The sequence below is a fragment of the Anolis sagrei genome, chromosome 6, assembly GCF_037176765.1.
Source record: "Anolis sagrei isolate rAnoSag1 chromosome 6, rAnoSag1.mat, whole genome shotgun sequence".
Taxonomy (NCBI): domain Eukaryota; kingdom Metazoa; phylum Chordata; class Lepidosauria; order Squamata; family Dactyloidae; genus Anolis; species Anolis sagrei.
Window position 1 is genome coordinate 104,841,077 of NC_090026.1, and position 18,783 is coordinate 104,859,859.

Genomic DNA, 18,783 nt, shown 5'->3' on the forward strand with positions numbered 1-18,783 from the left:
GTGTTACCTTTTCGGAATCCATGCCAGGACACCTCCAGTTATACAAATAATATTGTAAGTTGCCATCTCCAATACCAAATTTCAGTTTTTCCAGGAATGTTTTATTTTCCATCAAGTCTAGTGCATTGAACACATCAAATCCTTTCTGGCAAAACAAGAATATTCAGAATTGATTGTGTGATAAGGCCAAGGAGCTCTGTAATTTCTGTAAGTTCTGTAATTATGTTCTAATTACAGAACTTAGTTCTATTAAGGAAGACGAGTCTGTTGTCCATCTCTTCCCCACAACCAATGTCACAATTAGCAGGAGCCACGGTGGCATAACGGGTTAAACCCTTGTTCCTGAAGGTTGGCAGTTCGAATCCGCAAGACAGGGTGAGCTTCTGTCAGCTACAGCTTCCCATATGGGGACATGAGAGAAGCCTCCCAGAGGATGGTTAAGCATCCAGGTGTCCCCTGGGCAAAGTCCCTGCAAACGGCCAATTCTCTCACACCAGAAGTGACTTGCAGTTTCTCAAGTTGCTCCTGACATGAAATTATTATAGCTTGTACTATCTGAGCATCATGTGCCCACCTCCCAAGATAGTGTTGGGTAGCAAGTCCCAGCATCCCCTCACCATTCGCTGTAGCTGGCTAGAGCTGATGGGAGTTTGAAATCCAAAAGCATCTGTAAGATTGCATGCTGCCTGGTCAAGCAGAAATCCCCATCTAGCTGAGAGTCAACATTTCTTCTAATATTGTGGTTAATGCTTCTTTTTAACCTCAGCATTCTCACTATACTGCAAACATTAATTCTGAAGGCAACTTGCTAAGAAAATTTCTCCCATCCAAGCTGATCAATGAGCCACTGTTGTTGGTTTTTCTTTTGGTTAGGGCTAATCATCCCATATTAACTGGAGTGATAGATACTAAATTGGGAAGCAAAAGGACTGATTTTTTCCCCAGTTCATAAGAAAGCTACAGCTATAAACTTCTGAGTTCCAGCTGCTATAGGGAACCGAAAGCTCTCCTAGGAATTTAGTGCAACACAGCTCTGGGCAATCTAGAGCAGCTTTCCTCAGTCCTTTTACACTCTGCAAGAAGCTCTGAAATAATGTTCAGGGCTTAGGGAAGCTAAGCGCTGGTGCTTCAACAAAATACAAAGGCCAGGGTTTCATAGCACTGAGCCATGGCAGTTCAAGTGAAGGCAAACTGCATTAGTTCTACAACGAAGATGGTTGAGGAATCTTGATCTATAGCAGTGTTTCTTAACCTGGGGATTGGGACCCCGGGGGGGGGGGGGGGTCAGGAGGGGGTGTCAGAGGGGTGTCAGAGGGATTGACAAAGACCATAAGAAAACACACCATTTTCTGTTGGTCACGGAGGTGGGAAGTCTGACCCAGTTCTATCGCTGATGGGGTTCAGAATGCTTTTTGATTGTAGGTGAACTATAAATCCCAGAAACTACGACTCCCAAATGTCAAGGTCTATTTTCCCCAAACTCCACCAGTGTTCACATTTGGGCATATTGAGTATTGGTGCCAAGTTTGGTCCAGATCCATCAGTGTTTGATTCCACAGTGCTCTCTGGATGTGGGTGAACTACAACTCGAAAACTCAAGGTCAATGCCCACTAAACACTTCCAGCATTTTCTGTTGGTCATGGAGTTTTGTGTGCCAAGTTTGGTTCAATTCCAACATTGGTAGAGTTCACAATGTTCTTTGATGGTAGGTGAACTATAAATCCCAGCACCAACTACCAAGTGACAAAATCAACCCCCCGGCCCCCCGGCCCCAGCACCACCAGTATTCAAATTTGAGCGTATTGGGTATTTGTGCCCAGTTTGGTCCAGTGAATGAAATACATCCTGCATATCAGATATTTACATGGCAATTCATAGCAGTAACAAAATTACAGTTATGAAGTAGCTACGAAAATAATATTATAGTTGGGGGTCACCACAACATGAAGAACTGTATTAAGGGGTCACGGCATTAGGCAGGTTGAGAAGCACTGGTCTATAGCCTCCCTCTAATCTGCTTCAGTGTCAAGTGAGATCCAATGTACAAGGAAAGCCTCTGTCCACAGATATTAACATTATTGGTGAAGTGAGATGCTTGGACCCAACTCCCATTTATGTAATGGACGGGCAAGTGGACCTATGTGTCTTGTTAAGATTCTCATATCCCATTACCACTGTTAAAGTTGATGAGCATGAATGGAAATTATAGCGCAACTCTTCCCTCATTTGAAGGGCTATTTTTTCCTATCTAAATACAAAAATAACTGCTTACCAGCTTTGCTATAATGAGTGCATCATTCATAAGATCCAGAAGAGGGGTCTCTGTATGAACATTGTAGAAAGAGTAAGCAGCTTTGAGGCTTTTATGGACAGGATGGTGCATGACTGTGGAAGGTAACGTATAGAAACTCAAGAAGTCGGTTAAAATACCATTAGAACCCTGCAAAAAAAAGAAAAGAAAAGACAACAATTAATGGTAAGAAATTCAAATGCATAAGGAAACTGGTTGGACTTAGAAAAAACTACCATACTTTGGCCACAGATGTTACCAATGAATAGAGAAGGATTTTGTCGAACTATTTGAAGTTCTGCCAGATTGCGGGCTCCTTTTTCTTCTTATAACTACATTAATTCTGTACTATTTGATTTCACTTTAAGTAGGACTTTAAAGGCTGAACACTGGATATTCCTCAAAAATGGCACTGCAGAATTTTTATCACATCCACATACTTAGATGCTTGATATTTTGTTTTACTACTGTAATGCACTGATATGTATATTCCATATAGCACCTTGATAACTGTGTACTATATAGAAGTCTAAAACCATTCCTTTGTCATAGTTTCCAGATGTTTTGTTACATGAGATCAGATCCTGCCTATCTTCATGACCGCATCCCCCCCTATTAACTGGCACGGGCTTTAAGATCTGCTGGGGAGACTCTCCTTTCGGTCCCACCACTGTCACAAGCGCAGTTGATGGGGAGGAAGGAGAGGGGCCTTCCCATAATAATGAATTCTCAGCATTGTACCCTCCAAATGCACTTTACATTGATTTAGGATTGTTGTACGCTCCCACTAGCGCCCCATCTCTCCTACCTTATTCGTGCCTAGCATTATTTTTAAACTTTAATTACATTTGGCCCAGCCATAGATTTTAATTGTGTGTTGTATTACTGTCATTGTATATTGCTTTTTTGTTTATGAGTTTTATTTAATTTGTTTTACTGTTGTTATTGCTTGTATTGATGTATTGTGGGCTCGGCCTCATGTAAGCCGCACCGAGTCCCATGGGGAGATGGTAGCGGGGTATAAATAAAGTTTAATAATAATAATTTTATTTATATCCTGCCCTATCTCCCTGAGGGACTCAGGGCGGTTTCCAACAAAGGATGGCAAACAATCCGTGCCATAAAACAATACAAAATGAACAAATAACCTCATGAATCAAACATCTATAAAAAATTATAACAACTACTCACAAAGTTTAAATAATTAAATAAAACATATAAATTGATTAAGCCTACAAAGTAATAAAATTAATCAGTTTCAAAACAATTAAACCACTATCTTTTTTTTGTTCACTTTTTGATGATAAAAGGTTTTTGTCAAAGGTTTTCATGGCCAGAATCACTGGGTTGTTGTGAGTTTCCCGGGCTATATGGCCATGTTCCAGAAGCATTCTCTCCTGACTTTTCGTCTGCATCTATGACAGGCAGGATGCCTGCCATAGATGCAGGCAGAACGTCAGGAGAAAATGCTTCTGGAACATGGCCATACAGCCTGGAAAACTCACAACAACTCAAATGTTTTCGTCTCCAGACTATAGAGTTCTTCACTGTGCCTGAACACAGGCAATGCAAACATGTAATTAAAACACAACTGACTTTATGAAATGATACAATGGACTCAAATTAGGGGAAAGGCAAGCTCCTGGGGAACAGCAGCCAGGAAAAGAGAGTGGGAGTGTGCCTCACCTCTACAACAAACGTGTCAATAATATGATCCTGAGGCAGGAACCAGTGGGCCACTTCGTCTTCATCCATAAAAGGAGCAAGGTGAAACTGCTTCAAGTAATTGTTAACTAATTCTTGCACCGCTTTTATATCTTTCCGTTCCATTGGTCTCAAACCAGAAGTTTTTGTGGCCTTGGCATAATGGAAAAGATCAGAACATGTAAAGAACAGTTATATATGCAGCAAATAGTTCTTTAAAAACACAAAAAAGCATTCAAAGTTTGGGGCAAACATTTCTATCTTCCGGGTAATAGGCTTTCTGCAGCTCTTGCAGATCCAAATGTTGGATTTTATCTCTCCTCATCTCCAATCTTAGATGGGGGTGGCTGGATTGTAGTCCAAAACTCCTGAAGGGGAAGAGTTGGCAGAAGACTGCACGAGAATAGGAGTTGGCAAAACTGGAAGTCATTCTTTAGTTCTTCTTAATCCTAACCAGGTCACACTGTCATCATTTTTGGGAATCAATATGGAAGTTCTAATCACTTCCAGGTGATTTTTAAGGACAGTTTCCTGCAGCTTCAGAGGGTTGGGACATAATGGAAAACTGTCCCATAGAGTCAATTGTTTGCTATGAATTGCTTCTGAAATGTGTACAATGTGAACTTGGGGGTTGACTGATCTACCTTGCTGATCAAAATGCTTAATACATTCCCCCAGGGCCTCAACGCCATTGACTCGCAACAGTGGATGGAATCAGTATGGAATATTAGTTTAAGAACTCAACTCAAATAAAGAAAATGCAGAACAACAAAACAACAGGACATAATTTTACGCAAGTGTAGCATTGTTTTGTTGGTTTTTTTAAAAATAAGGATTTAGCCTTATGAGGCCTTTCAGCATTAGAAATCAGTATTAAAACTAAATATAGTTGGGAAAATTATAATGGGTTTTCAGCCTAAGATTTCAGACAAAGCCATGCATATCAATGAGTAGATTGAAGGGCTGACTCAAGAAGAACATGGTGGGAGACATACAGGGATAGTTGGGTTGTTGAACTCCTACCCAACATCCTCTAGTCTGTCATGATGCTTAATGCCATCTTGTTGCCAACACAATGCTATCTCCCACTATCAATTTGGGCAGGTCTTCTTGAGCTTTTCCACTTGCAACCCCTTTATGCCTGAGAAATTTTTACATGACCTTGAGTTTATATCTATTTAAAATACACATATAAACCAAATATCTTAGTGATAATGCTGATATTGTACTATGCTAATAATATAATACATTATATGTAATATATACCTTGTAAGCTGCTCTGAGTCCCCTTTGGGGAGAGAAGGGTGGCATATAAATGTTGTAAATAAATAAATAAGTAAATGATAACACAACAGTATTTGCAAGGTTTGCTAAACAGGCTGATTCCCCTTTCTATGAAGTACAGCTGAAGCATCTTTTGCAGCTTCCACTGTGAACTCTGCACAACACCTTCATGTAAATGACTACACCCATTTGGGGTCAGAACCCCCAATTTTAAAAAGCAGTGGATTAGGGTTTGGTTCCAGAGCCCTCCATGGAAGCTAAAATCCAAGAATGTTATATAAGGATGTCCCTTATATAAAATGGTAAACAACTCCAACAACTATCCAATATTTTTGAACTGTGGTTGCTTGAATCTGTGGATGCACAAGCCATGGATACAGAGGGATGGCTGTACTGAAGTAACATTTAACTGTCTGTCTGCCTGTCTATTTTTGAGAATGCTGTCCTTTGTCTCTGGTAGCAAAATGGTTTTGCTCACCCCTCCTGGTTCAGAGCTATCTTCTTCCAAACAAACTAAATTGAAATATTTTATTCTTGTGGCTCCAATGTTTCCCCTCCTCAAAAAGCATCAGTACCTTTCAGTCAATTCTACAGTTCTTTAAAAGTAGTATTTTCCAACCGTAGTTGCTATTTCAATGTTCCTTAAGCAGGAAAGTTTTGCCTTCCCAAAATAAAAAAGCTTGCCTTGTCAGAGAATGACAGAGGCTATTTTAGGCCTCACTGTGACAATGAAGGTCCTCTGAGTAGAGACATTGCTTACATCAGGAAGTCTGTAGAGTTTCATTGTTCTCTGTAGAGTCATATTTCTACTCAAATGAGAAAATTTCACCTCTACCAATTTCCTAGGATTCAATGATCGATGCCAGTACCTGGAATTAAAAAGCATTAATTTTTTTAAAAAATCCTCATCAGTCTCATTCAGTAACAATCCCTGAAGAACAATATCTCAGTTTTCTTTTCAAGGAAAATTAACTTGTGACATTTAGCAGGTCAATTTAAGATAAAATATTGCTATACAATTTGGAAGGGATCCAGAATGTTGATTTTGCTTGGCTGAAATCTGTCTTGTTTCCACATAAGAGGCCAATCCAATTTCAAAGCTTTCCAATGTAAACTGGAATCACATCACACTTCTGTCACTGCACCCCACTGAAAATCAAATGAGAATGTCAGGAGCGACTTGAGAAACTGCAAGTTGCTTCTGGTGTGAGAGAATTGGCCATCTAAAAGGACATTGCCCAGGGGACACCTGGATGTTTGATTTTTACCATCCCTGTGGGAGGCGTCTCTCATGCCCCCACATAGGGAGCTGGAGCTGACAGAGGGAGTTCACCCGCTCTCCCCGGATTCAAACCACCGACCTGTCGATCAGCAGTCCTAGTTAACTGGTACAGATCTGTAGCTTCAATTCTCCATTAAGGGTTTAACATATTTCTTCTGTTCTAAGGCTCAATCTTCCCCATATAAATATTTCAAAATATATGCCCTAGAATTTCAGCTACTTTTTATATTTTGATTTCCTCTTTGATGGAGAGAAACGGGATATAAACTATCATAAAGAAGTTCAATGTATTGTCAAAGGCTTTCATGGCCGGAATCACTGGGTTCTTGTAGATTTTTTCAGGCTATAGGGCCATGTTCTAGAGGCATTTTCTCCTGACGTTTCGCCTGCATCTATGGCAAGCATCCTCAAAGGTAGTGAGGTCGAAACATTCACACCTAGCTCCAACAGAAAAGAGTTCTTTGCCCCATCCTGGTCATTCCAATAGACCTTACTACCTCTGAGGATGCTTGCCATAGATGTAGGCGAAACGTCAGGAGAGAATGCCTCTAGAACATGGCCCGAAAAACCTACGACAACCCATAAAGAAGTTCTTTCTGCAGCCAAATAGAAGTCTAAATAGAAGATAGTAATAATAATAATAATTATTATTATTATTAAAGGTTACCCCTTGACGTTAAGTCTAGTTGTGTCCGACTCTAGGGGTTGGTGCTCATCTCCATTTCTACGTCCAAGGGCTGGGGTTTGACATAGACATCTCCTAGGTCATGTGACTGGCATGACTGCATGGAGCACTGTTATCTTCCCGTTACCTATTTATTTACTCACATTTTCAAACTGCTAGGTTGGCAGAAGCTGGGGCTAACAGTGGGAGCTCATGCCACTCTTTGGATTCTAACCACCGATCTTTCAGGTCAGCAAGTTCAGCAGCTCAGTGGTTTAACCCATTGTGCCACAAATATTGAGCCTAGTCAATATTTAATATTAGGTAGGTTTTTTCGGTCGTATTTTTAATATATTTTTAAACATTTTGTGCTTTTAAAACCACAAAATGTATAAAAATATATTAAAAATATTAATTCTCAACCCAAACCGCAAAACAGCGAGTCCGTGGAAAGCGAATCGCGAAACAGCGAGGGAACACTGTACAATGTATAGCATTTTTAGCATGCATATTAATTTCACACTAATAGATTGGCAGTCCTTTTTTTTGCAGCAACTCTTGCTCGCCTATTTCAATAAACATGACTGTACAGTCTGATGCTGCCACCATGTGGTGATTCAGCTCTAGAGTGATCTTTCTTAAAGAGAAAAAGGTTGGAAGCAAGGAATCTACAAAACAACGGATTCTACAACTATCATCAAGTATCAACAGACAAAAGAAACAATATGAAAACCACTTAGAGAACAAATAAATCGATCGCACCAAATGACCATGGCGAGAAAGTAATACATATTTCAGAAAACCCTTTTGTTTACCTGCAAGTTGCTACAGGCTTGGGAAGTACAACGCCTGCAGTGTAAACTGCCTGAAAAATCCCTTCCAAGTTGACTCTCCGGGTTATTTCGCGTATCAGGACGGGTGCTACTCGTTTAGATCTCAGCTTTTTATGTACACACAGAAAATTAATTTCTACCATTTTCTTCTCACTAGGAATAAGAAAGTTTTATGTCACAAATTCAGTTGTGGAAAACCCCACATGTTCATGTACTTGAGAGAAATAAAATACCAACTCTTTTTAGAATGAGTTGCTCTAAGAGTAGCATTACAAACTAAAAGAGAAAGGCAGTAATGACATATGCAAGGCAGGCTTTCTCTTATGCATACACAATGGATAAAGTCCCTGAATACTGGGGACAGAAAGAAGAAACTGAACTCTATTCTTAAAACTCTGCCTCTAGTATCCTAATATTAACTTAAGAGAGTTGCTGGATGTCTCAACTATGCAAGTCACACAAATGTTGACTACAAAAATTAAGTTTCAGAAGTTGGAAACACAAGGTACTGGCACTTCCAGAATTCAGTATCCATCTACATTGTTGAATTAATACACTTTGACACCACTTTAACTTCCGTGACTCAATGCTATAGAATCATAGGATTTGTAGTTTGGTGAGGCACCAACACCACTTTTTGACAAAGAAGGCTAAAGACCTTGTAAAACTACAGCTCCCATGGTTCCACAACACAGAGAAATAAGGATAGGTTCACGTTATGGTCGCTACTGAATGGAAATGTAATACAATATAATACTAATAATAAAATATTATATATTACATGTAATATTACTAATAATATTAAAGTTTAGTGGTATAGTACAATATAGTAATATATAATACTAATATTGTGCTATGATAATAATATATTGTATGTATATAATATATTGATTTTAATGTTATAATGCAATATGATATAATACTAATAATGCAATATAATAATATAATAATTATATATTACACATAATATTACTAATAATATTGCATTATAGTGGTATAGTACATTATAGTAATATGTAATACTAATATTATGCTATGCTAATCATGTAATATATTGTATATACATATAATATTGATCTTAATGTTATAATGCAATACAATATAATACTAATAATACAATATAATAATATAATAATTATATATTATATATTACATGTAATATTACTAATAATATTGCATTATAGTGGTATAGTACATTATAGTAATATATAATACAAATATTGGCTATGCTAATAATATAATATATTGTATATACATATAACTTGTAAGCTGCTTTGAGTCCCCTTCGGGTGAGAGAGAGCAGGGTATAAAAATAGTAAATAAATGACCTGAAGACACACAATAACAATAAATGTGCCCTTTGCAGAACATGTGCTCCGTTAAAGCACGTTATGGCCACATCTGTAATCCTGAATGATTCCAGCTATAACACACAACAACAACAGGTATATAAACAAAAATATAATTTGAAATCATGGCTGGAATTCATTTAGGGATATATGAACACTTAAGTTAGAGCTTTTCAAACTGTGTCATGACATATCACTGTGTTCACTGCAGTGTATAGGAGTGTCACACAAATGTTACAGGAAACCTCTGATTCTATGTGACGTAAGCAATTCCAATGTGCATGCATTATTATGCAGCTAAGATGCCGATTACTGTTCGTAACATTATTAATTTATTATTATTAAATGACAAAAAATCTTAGAAATGGATACAATTAATTTACAAATCATACATTTTTAAAAATATATAAATGAAAGGATTTCATGAGATATTGTGCATCCCATACAGTTCTTTATTACAATTTATGTATGTTTCTGTATCTCTCACAAGGTGTTGCTTTAACCTCTGGTTAGCTAGTAAAACTGAATTACTGTGTCAATAAATGATGTATGTCTAAAAGGTGTGTCACCAACATGAAATGTCTGGAAAGCTCTGACTTAGGTCATACCATCTATGTAGAGTCAACAAGGCCATGTTGCACAACCATGTTATATCTTTTTCTTTCTTTCTTTCTATCCCTGACGACGGGGCTTACCTTTCATAAATCCGAATGTGGGCAGGGATGGCACTTATGAATCCCACCAACTTTCTATTGGATGACACCCTGACTCCACAGTGCCACTGCGGAAGCCAGCCTGGAGGCCGCAAGGCCCTGGAAGCAATGAAGGAGGAAGAAAATTAGAAAAAAATATATAGAACATTTCTGAAATATGAGACAGACCTGATATCTAGTGGGAACACAAGAGAGGGTATCATTAATGGCTGCCCCTAAGTCAGTGGTTCCCAACCTTTTTTTGACCAGGGATCACTTGACTAGGGACCACCTTTGACCAGGGACCACTCTCTGACATTAGTACCAAAAGGGTTACAAATCTGTTTTTGGTCAACTTTAGTTTTGATTTGATTATTTGGGGTGATGATTCAGAAAATTATGTTGAACAGACCACATCAGCTCTAGTTTCTGATACAAAACATATGCCATCCAGTCATCGCCATCTGCTTGCCCACAGAAAACCATATTTAATAATCTAGAGCTGATGTGGTAGTAGTAATCCGTATCTCCTGCCATGAACCATCTCGGGCCCTCCGATCCTCCGGGGAGGTCCTTCTCTCGCCCCTGCCAGTCTCCCAAGCTCGTCTAGTGAGTACAAGGGAGAGAGCCTTTTCCGCTGTGGCTCCCTGACTCTGGAACTCACTGCCTGGAGAAATTAGGAAAGCTCCTTCCCTTCAGGTCTTCAAAAAGAACCTTAAAACCTGGCTCTTCCGCTGCGCCTTTGATAAGTAGGTATATAATCCCACATGATTGCTCTGACTCAAAGTTCTGTCACTGGAGTATACGTCTCCCCTCATGGGAAAGCTTGCTTCCACAACTCCCGCTGAAATGAGCCCTCCTCTGTAAATTACCTGCTTCCCTCTTTTATCTCACCCGACTTTTTAATTAATTTTAATCAGTTTGTCTTCTTGATTACTACATGTTGCCCGCCCATTATACTGCCTGTGCTTATTTTTTATTTTTCATATTGTTATGTATTTGTGTGTTTTATTTAATTATGATGTTATTGGGTTGTTGTAGGTTTTTCCGGGCTATATGGCCATGTTCTAGAGGCATTTTCTCCTGAAAGAAACGTCAGGAGAAAATGCCTCTAGAACATGGCCATATAGCCCGGAAAAACCTACAACAACCCAGTGATTCCGGCCATGAAAACCTTCGACAATATATATGATGTTATTGTTTATTGTTCGCATTTTTAGTTTGCGTTTTTCGTTTACTATATTGTAATTGTCATTTGGGCTTGGCCTCATGTAAGCCGCTCTGAATCCCCATTGGGGAGATGGTGTCGGGGTAACAAATAAAGTTTATTATTATTATTAATTATAATCTTTCGTGGGTAGTAAGCCTCTCCCCACCTGACATCCCCGTTGCCTCGGCACTATAAGAGGGTTTCACGAGACCAGTATCTCTTGTTGCTGCATGGTTTCAAGGCAATGGTGTAGTAATGGTGAGACCGTGGACCATTCTTGCGCACCACTGGTGGTCCATGGACAACAGGTTGGGAACCACTGCCCTAAGGTCTGAAACTCTCTTTCCAGAGAAGTTAGATTAACACTGTCACTATTGTACTGATTTTTTTTAGACATATAAATGCTTTTCTATTCTGACAGGGATTTAATATGTGACAATACATGCCCGCTTACAAAAAGTGCTGGATATTACGAATTGGTCTTTGTGTTCAATGATATATGTTTATATTTGCTTTTAATTTTTGATTTCATCTTTTGTGTCTTGTTGGTTTTTTTATTAATTTGTATTGAAAAATAATGGAAAAATAAAAGCAAACAGAAGCAATAAACTATAACAACGAACACAACTGTATCTAAGGCTGGATCTACATTGCCATATAATAATGATTATCAAATCAGATAATCCACATTATCTGATGCCATATAATCCAGTCCAAAGCACATACACATTTTATATGACTGTGTAGATGGGGCCTAAGATACTCAGCCTACAGTAATAAACACATTCCAGACATATGACTACTAGGACTAATCTATAAACTTCATTGCCTCTTGGTTTTTAGTTCCTACTAGCCATCCCCTGCCATGCGTTGCTGTGGCCCAGTCTGTGTATATGTGTTTTGTGTGTGTATATTTGTGTATATGTGTATATATCCATTTTTGTATATATACATGGTTTTGCACATTTGTAATGTTTTTGGGTTTTTTTTTGCTTTTTAAGTCTCTTCTGCTGTGTTTTTCAGTGTTTTTATGAGGGATGATCACTCGTTGGCCTGATAGGTGTATTGTGTCCAAATTTGGTGTCAATTTGCCCAGTGGTTTTTGAGTTATGTTAATCTCACAAATGAACATTACATTTTTATTTGTATAGATTTTATTACACCCTTAAATAACCCTATATGTCTGCTCTTCTGCTTTTAATAACGCTAAATCATAAATCTAATAGTTGAAGTTTGTCTCCATCTTTACTGTAAAAAATGATAAATAAGTCCCAGTCTTTTGAAAAGTTAGTCAAGGATTTCTCCTGAATCAGTATCGTCAATATGTCCATCTCAGACCCCTTCCACACTGCCATATAAAATCCAGATTATCTGCTTTGGACTAGATTATATGGCAGTGTAGACTCATCTAATCCAGTTCAAAGTAGATAACGTGGATTACCTGTTTTAAAGATCTGGATTATGTGACAGTATAGAAGGGGGCCTCAGTTAATTCACAAATCTTAGCTATTTTGGTGGATTTCTGACAATGTCTTTTTAATTTCTCTAAGTCAGTTTGAATCCCAATGTGAGGAAATGATGGATAGAAATAAATATCATAATAATATATAGAAATATATATATATAAATTTTTCAGGAACTCTAAAAATATTTAAACCAATGGCTGCAGTAATCTGGGTTCCTACAAATGGTTTTGGATTGCAGTTCACGTCATAATTCATTCTTGGTGATGTTGTCTGATGGGTTGTGCAATGCAAAACCTTTGGAAGACCACATGTTTCAAATGATGGTTTTAAAAACAAAAGCAGTGTGTTCCTTTCCCACAGTCTAAAATACATGGCCGGAAAAGAAAAAAGGACAGGAGAGGGAACGGGAAGAATGAGAGCTGACAAATACTAAATCTTTACTGTTTACCATTTTAGACACATGGAATTGTTTACTCACCACAAGAGAAATTCTGGGGAATAGTCGAACCTAAACATATTATCATCATCTTCTACATAGTTTTCATTTAGCAGCATGTATAATTCTTTTAGCTGGAAAAAATAAACATTATTAAAGCATAATAATAATAATAATAATAATAATAATAATAATACACTTTATTTATATTCCACCCTTCTCCTTTAGGGGATTCAGAGTGGATTACGGTATTTACACACATAGGCAAACATTCAATGTCTTTACAATCATATACAATGACACACAAACAAAGGCATAGGCTTCTTTCATTTCCGGCCTCTGGAGGTGGTGCTAATTTCTGGCTCTGGGGAGGTGATTTCTCCATTTTCAAGTTGAGGAGCCTGTTTTGTCACCACCTGGTTGTGTTGCCGGCAAGATTGGTCTTTGCCTTTTCTCAGCGAAGCGATACCTATTTATCTACTCACATTTGCATGTTTTCTAACTGCTAGGTTGGCAGGAACTGGAGCTGACAGATGGGAGCTCACCCCACCTTGCGGATTCGAACTGCCAACCTTCAGGTCAGCAGTTCAGCAGCACAAGAGTTTAACCCACTGTGCCACCACGGCTCCTCACATGAGCTTGTTAATTGGAATGCCTTATTTACTTTAATATCAATGGAAACCTTTGCAAACTGCATGCATGAAGCCTCAAACTGAAATAAAGGAGGGGAAATGTATCACCTTTCTGATGTTGTGGGACTGCCACTCTCATCAGCCCACAAATATTGGATAAGCTGACTAGGAGGACGTCTACACTGTAGAATTAATGCAGTTTAATGCCACTTGAACTGCCATGGCTCAATACTATGGAATCCTGGGATTTGTTGTTTGGTGAGGCACCAGCACTTTGACAGAGAAGGCTAAAGGCCTTTGAAAACTAAAACTCCCATGGGTTGCTGTGAGTTTTCTGGGCTATATGGTCATGTTCCAGAAGCATTCTCTCCTGACATTTCGCCCACACCAATGGCAGGCATTCTCAGAGGTTGCAAGGTCTGTCTAGGCAAGTGGGATTTATATATCTTTGGAATGTCCAGGGTGGGAGAAAGAACTCTTGTCTGTTTGTGGCAAGTATGAATGTTGCGATTGGCCACCTTGATTAGCAATGAATAGCCTTGCAGCTTCAAAGCCTGGCTGCTTCTTGTCTGGGGGAATCCTTTGCTGGGAGGTGTTAGCTGGCCCTACAACTCCTAGGATTCCATAGCACCAAACCTTGATACTCTAAGTGATGTCAAACTGCATTAATTCTACAGTGTAGCTACACTCTAGGACGAGATTAAATTCACCATAGTTCAGAGGACCATGTGTTTCCCATCCTCACAATGTGTGTTTCCCACTTGTTTTTAAGGACTACTGACAATTCTACTTACAACTTCGGCATTACTCAAATCCAAAGTGTCCCATGTAAAACCCTGCGGTAACGAATATGGCTCTAAACGGATGTTGTCCTTATCTGGTTCAATTGCACCATGAGATGTTATAACTTCACCTGGTACGAAAAGAAGGCAAAATTACACTGCATGTCAGTCTGGTTTGTTTTTTAAAAAATAATCATTTCTGGGGTGAGAGTTATTGAACAAATATGAGATGGAAAAGGTTTTGATATAGCGCTCAGGTTAACTTTAGATAAACTTTATTCACTTCATTATTTTCTTACTGGAGATGAGAAAATTCCTATGCATATGATTAATGTATCAGCATGGAGTAGTGGTTTGAGTGTTAGACTAGGACTTTGGAAGCCTGGAAATGCATCTACACAGCAAAATTAATGCAGTTTGATATTACTTTAATGGCCATGGTTGAATGCTATGGAATCCTGGGAGCTGTTGTTTTGTAAGGCACTAGAACCCTTTAGCAGAGAAGACTAAAGACTTTGCAAATCGACAACTCCACAACACCAAGCCAAGTGATATCAAACCGCATCAATTCTACAGTATAGAAGCATCCCAGGATTCTAATTTCTGCTCTTGCATGTAAACTCACTTGGTGATTGTGAGCATGTCCCACTCTCTCAGTCTCAGAGGAAGGCAGTGGAAAAACCATTCTAAACAAATCATTTTTGAAGTAAATCCCACAATAATTTAGCCTTAGAGCAGTGGTTCTCAACCTTCCTAATGCTGCGACCTCTTAATACAGTTCCTCATGTTATGGTGACCCTCAACCATAAAATTATTTTTGTTGATACTTCATACCTGCAATTTTGCTACTGTTATGAATTATAATTTAAATATCTGATATGCAGGATGTATTTTCATTCACTGGACCAAATTTGGCACAAATACCCAATATGCCCAAATTTGAATACTGGTGGGGTTTGGAGGGGATTGATTTTGTCATTTGGGAGTTGTAGTTGCTGGGATTTATAGTTCAACTACAATCAAAGAGCGTTCTGAACCCCAACAACAACAGAATTGGGCCAAACTTCCCACAAAGAACCCCCATGCCTTGAAGGAACTCGTTGGAACTCCAGCCTTGCATACTCTCCCTCACACCACGCTGCCATGCCAAGCGCACCTGCTCTCCCTGCTCTCTCTTGAGAATCTCAGAAACAGTCCTCCCCTTGGCTGAGAGACCGGCCAATCACAGCCAAGGAGAGCTTTTGGTGGGAGGATTCACCATCTGTTTCTAAAAAGGAAGAGAAGGACAGCTGGAGAGATCTTCAGCTTCTCTGCCAAAGGGGTTCCTAACACCATCAGAAATATGAGTTTTCTGATGGTCTTTGGCAACCCCTCTGAAACACTGCCTTAGAGTTACCATACATCAGAAACCTGATCACACACACGTTGAATGGGCAAAACAGTGTTTTATGATCAAGCTATTCCCATATTCTCATTGTATATTTTCTTTTTATGGTTCATATATACTATAAGGAAAGGCAACAGTGATGATCCCCAAACCTCCACCTGCCTTAACCTCCCTAGAGAGTGCTTGGTAGTATTAACATCAGGTAGCATCATACTTCAGGTATTTTTGGACAATAACTCAACAACAAACACGGAATGGCTTAAACTATGTAAATGGATAAGGAGTTGAACTGGAAGATGTTGATTATTATAGTTTTAATGGTTTTTATACAGATTTTATTATGTGACTTAATTGTTTTTAACTGATGTATGTATGTATGTATGTATGTATGTATGTATGTATGTTGTGACATCTAATTGTCAGTCTGTACGACGCCATGAGTTGCCTTCGGGCTAAAAAGGGCAGGATAAAAGTGCCGCAAATAAATAAATAAATGAATAAATAAATAAACTCCCAGAATCCTCTGGTGACAAATGCTGACTGGGGGGTTGTAGTTCAAAAAAGCAATTCTTCCAAGCTCTGTTCAAGGATGCAAAGAAATGGCACATGGTAAAATTCAGAATTATTCAGGATTCCAAACACATATCTATACTAGCTGGAGCATTCTGATATTTGTTGTCCAAAAAAGTAACTTTTCTAATGAAAAGAGGTGGATTGCAGCGAGTAATATGGTCTTTTTGGTTTGAGCTCCGATGATGAATTTCTTTCTCCTGCTAAGTTTTCCTGGCATACATTCTGATGACATTTTGATTTCAAGCAAAGCCATTTCCCCTGAATTTTTAATATCTAATAAACCTTCTGTTGATTTAACCTTGTTAAGATTTTATCAGGTTTTTTTAAAACTCTGTAAATCACTCTGCAAATATTTGAAGGGTTATATATAAAATGTCAGGCAAATGAAACCGATAAAGATCCTTTCATATCTGAATCATAGTTTTTAGACTTACTAAGTTTGGGCACAGGCTGTGTATCCCAAAACTGGTATTTACGTTTGGTTGCTTCGTCAATGTTCTTTGCTGGTCCCTGGCAAGCCGAGAGGAGTTCCATGGCTCTCTGAATGTCTTGCAGCTTCTGCATTGGAATGGCTGGATTCTGCACCAAAAACCAGAAACATAGGCACAGTTACAGGAAGAATCCAAACTCCGAGGTGCTCTTTTAACACCCCCTCCCAAAAAAACAAGAAATTTAATAAATTAAAAAACACAACTTATTCCTCCCTTCCTCAAGAAAGAGAGGCTATCAAATTATAATAATATATACTTCTGTTCAACTTTGCTGCATTTCTGCTTCTGCTAAATATAAAAGGTAAAGGTTTCCTTCCCCTTGATATTAAGTCTAGTCGAGTTCGACTCTGCAGGGTGGTGCTCATCTCCATTTTGAAGCTGAAGAGCCGGTGTTGTCCGTAGACGCCTCCTAGGTCATGTAGCTGGCATGACTACATGGAGCACTGTTACCTTCACACTAAAGTGGTACCTAATGATCTACTCACTCTTGCATGTTTTCAAACTGCAAGGTTGGCAGAAGTTGAGGCCCACAGCGGGAGCTCACCCCATCCCATGGATTTGAACCGCCAACCTTCTGGTCAGCAAGTTCAGTAGCTCAGCGTTTTAACCCACTGCACCTCTGCAACCTCATAGACACACACACACATACAGGCAGTCTTCAAGTTACAAACATCCAACTTACAAATGATTCATAGTTAAGAACGGGGATGAGACAGAGAAATCTTCCCATAGGAAGGGAGATGCATTTCTGAAAGAGTTTTCATGGGGAAAAGGTGTCTCCACTGAAGCTTTCTCACCAATCCTTATTTCCACAACAAGCCAAATTTTTCAAAATCCAATTATCACAGGGAGAGAATGTGAAGTGAAATCTTCTGAGACAACAAAAGAAACACCACAGGAGTGTTAACCCTTCTCTATGCTATCCGAATCATGCATCTATCTATCTATTACACTAAACAATGTACTTGTTCCGACTTACATACAAATTCAACTTAAGAACAAACCTACAGAACCTATTTTGTTCATAACTTGGGAACTGCCTGTATATATGTGTGTATATGTATATATATACACACACACACAACAAAATCATGGAAATACTAATATAAATAATTTAACAATTTTGACTTAAATTCAATTCTTGTAATTGAAGGGAGATCATTTCGGCAGTGATAAGGAAGAACTTCGTTTTTTCCCTTACACAGGAAAAAAAGTATTTATTTTTGACTCTGACAGAACTCTCAATTTGTTTATCCCAGTCCCTTCTCAATATTCTTATTACACTAGGCCATCCATTTACGTTTAACATGTTTCTCCCATCTAAATAAACTTTTGTACATTTTACGTAGGCTGCAGCCATACACATTATTGATTGGAAAGCAAAATTTATGATGTGTGCAGGACTATAGCCAACGGGGGTCATTCACATCACAACATGGGAATGAGCGGATAAAGTGCAGGAAAGTTATTTCAGGTAAGCCCTGCATTTTTGGATGCCTTGGGAACTATGTACCATGACTGAGCAAAAGGCCTGCTCTGTCATGGAAGAAGGCTTTATTCACTCTCTTATTGTTGTTGGATTCAAACTGGGCAAGCTCAACTATTGGACAAAATGTGGCAGGAGCCTCTCAACTGTTAGTAAGGAATCATCCATTTTTTAAAATGTCTTTTAATGGGGAAAAAAATAAGAAGGAAGTTTTCCTTCCC

The 18,783-nt window shown here is 38.7% G+C and overlaps 1 protein-coding gene across 1 annotated transcript in view; it reads right to left on the reverse strand.

The window, feature by feature from the left end:
* NMT2 (N-myristoyltransferase 2) overlaps positions 1–18,783 on the reverse strand; it is a 47,657-nt gene that overhangs the window by 1,261 nt on the left and 27,613 nt on the right. The window contains exons 3-11 of the mRNA XM_060782327.2: positions 17,020–17,164; positions 14,638–14,756; positions 13,254–13,345; positions 10,103–10,219; positions 8,041–8,211; positions 6,040–6,148; positions 3,978–4,148; positions 2,274–2,441; positions 8–145 (exon numbers count right to left, since the gene is read on the reverse strand). Coding sequence (XP_060638310.1) covers positions 8–145; positions 2,274–2,441; positions 3,978–4,148; positions 6,040–6,148; positions 8,041–8,211; positions 10,103–10,219; positions 13,254–13,345; positions 14,638–14,756; positions 17,020–17,164 — 1,230 coding nt within the window. The remainder of the gene's footprint in view (positions 1–7; positions 146–2,273; positions 2,442–3,977; positions 4,149–6,039; positions 6,149–8,040; positions 8,212–10,102; positions 10,220–13,253; positions 13,346–14,637; positions 14,757–17,019; positions 17,165–18,783) is intronic.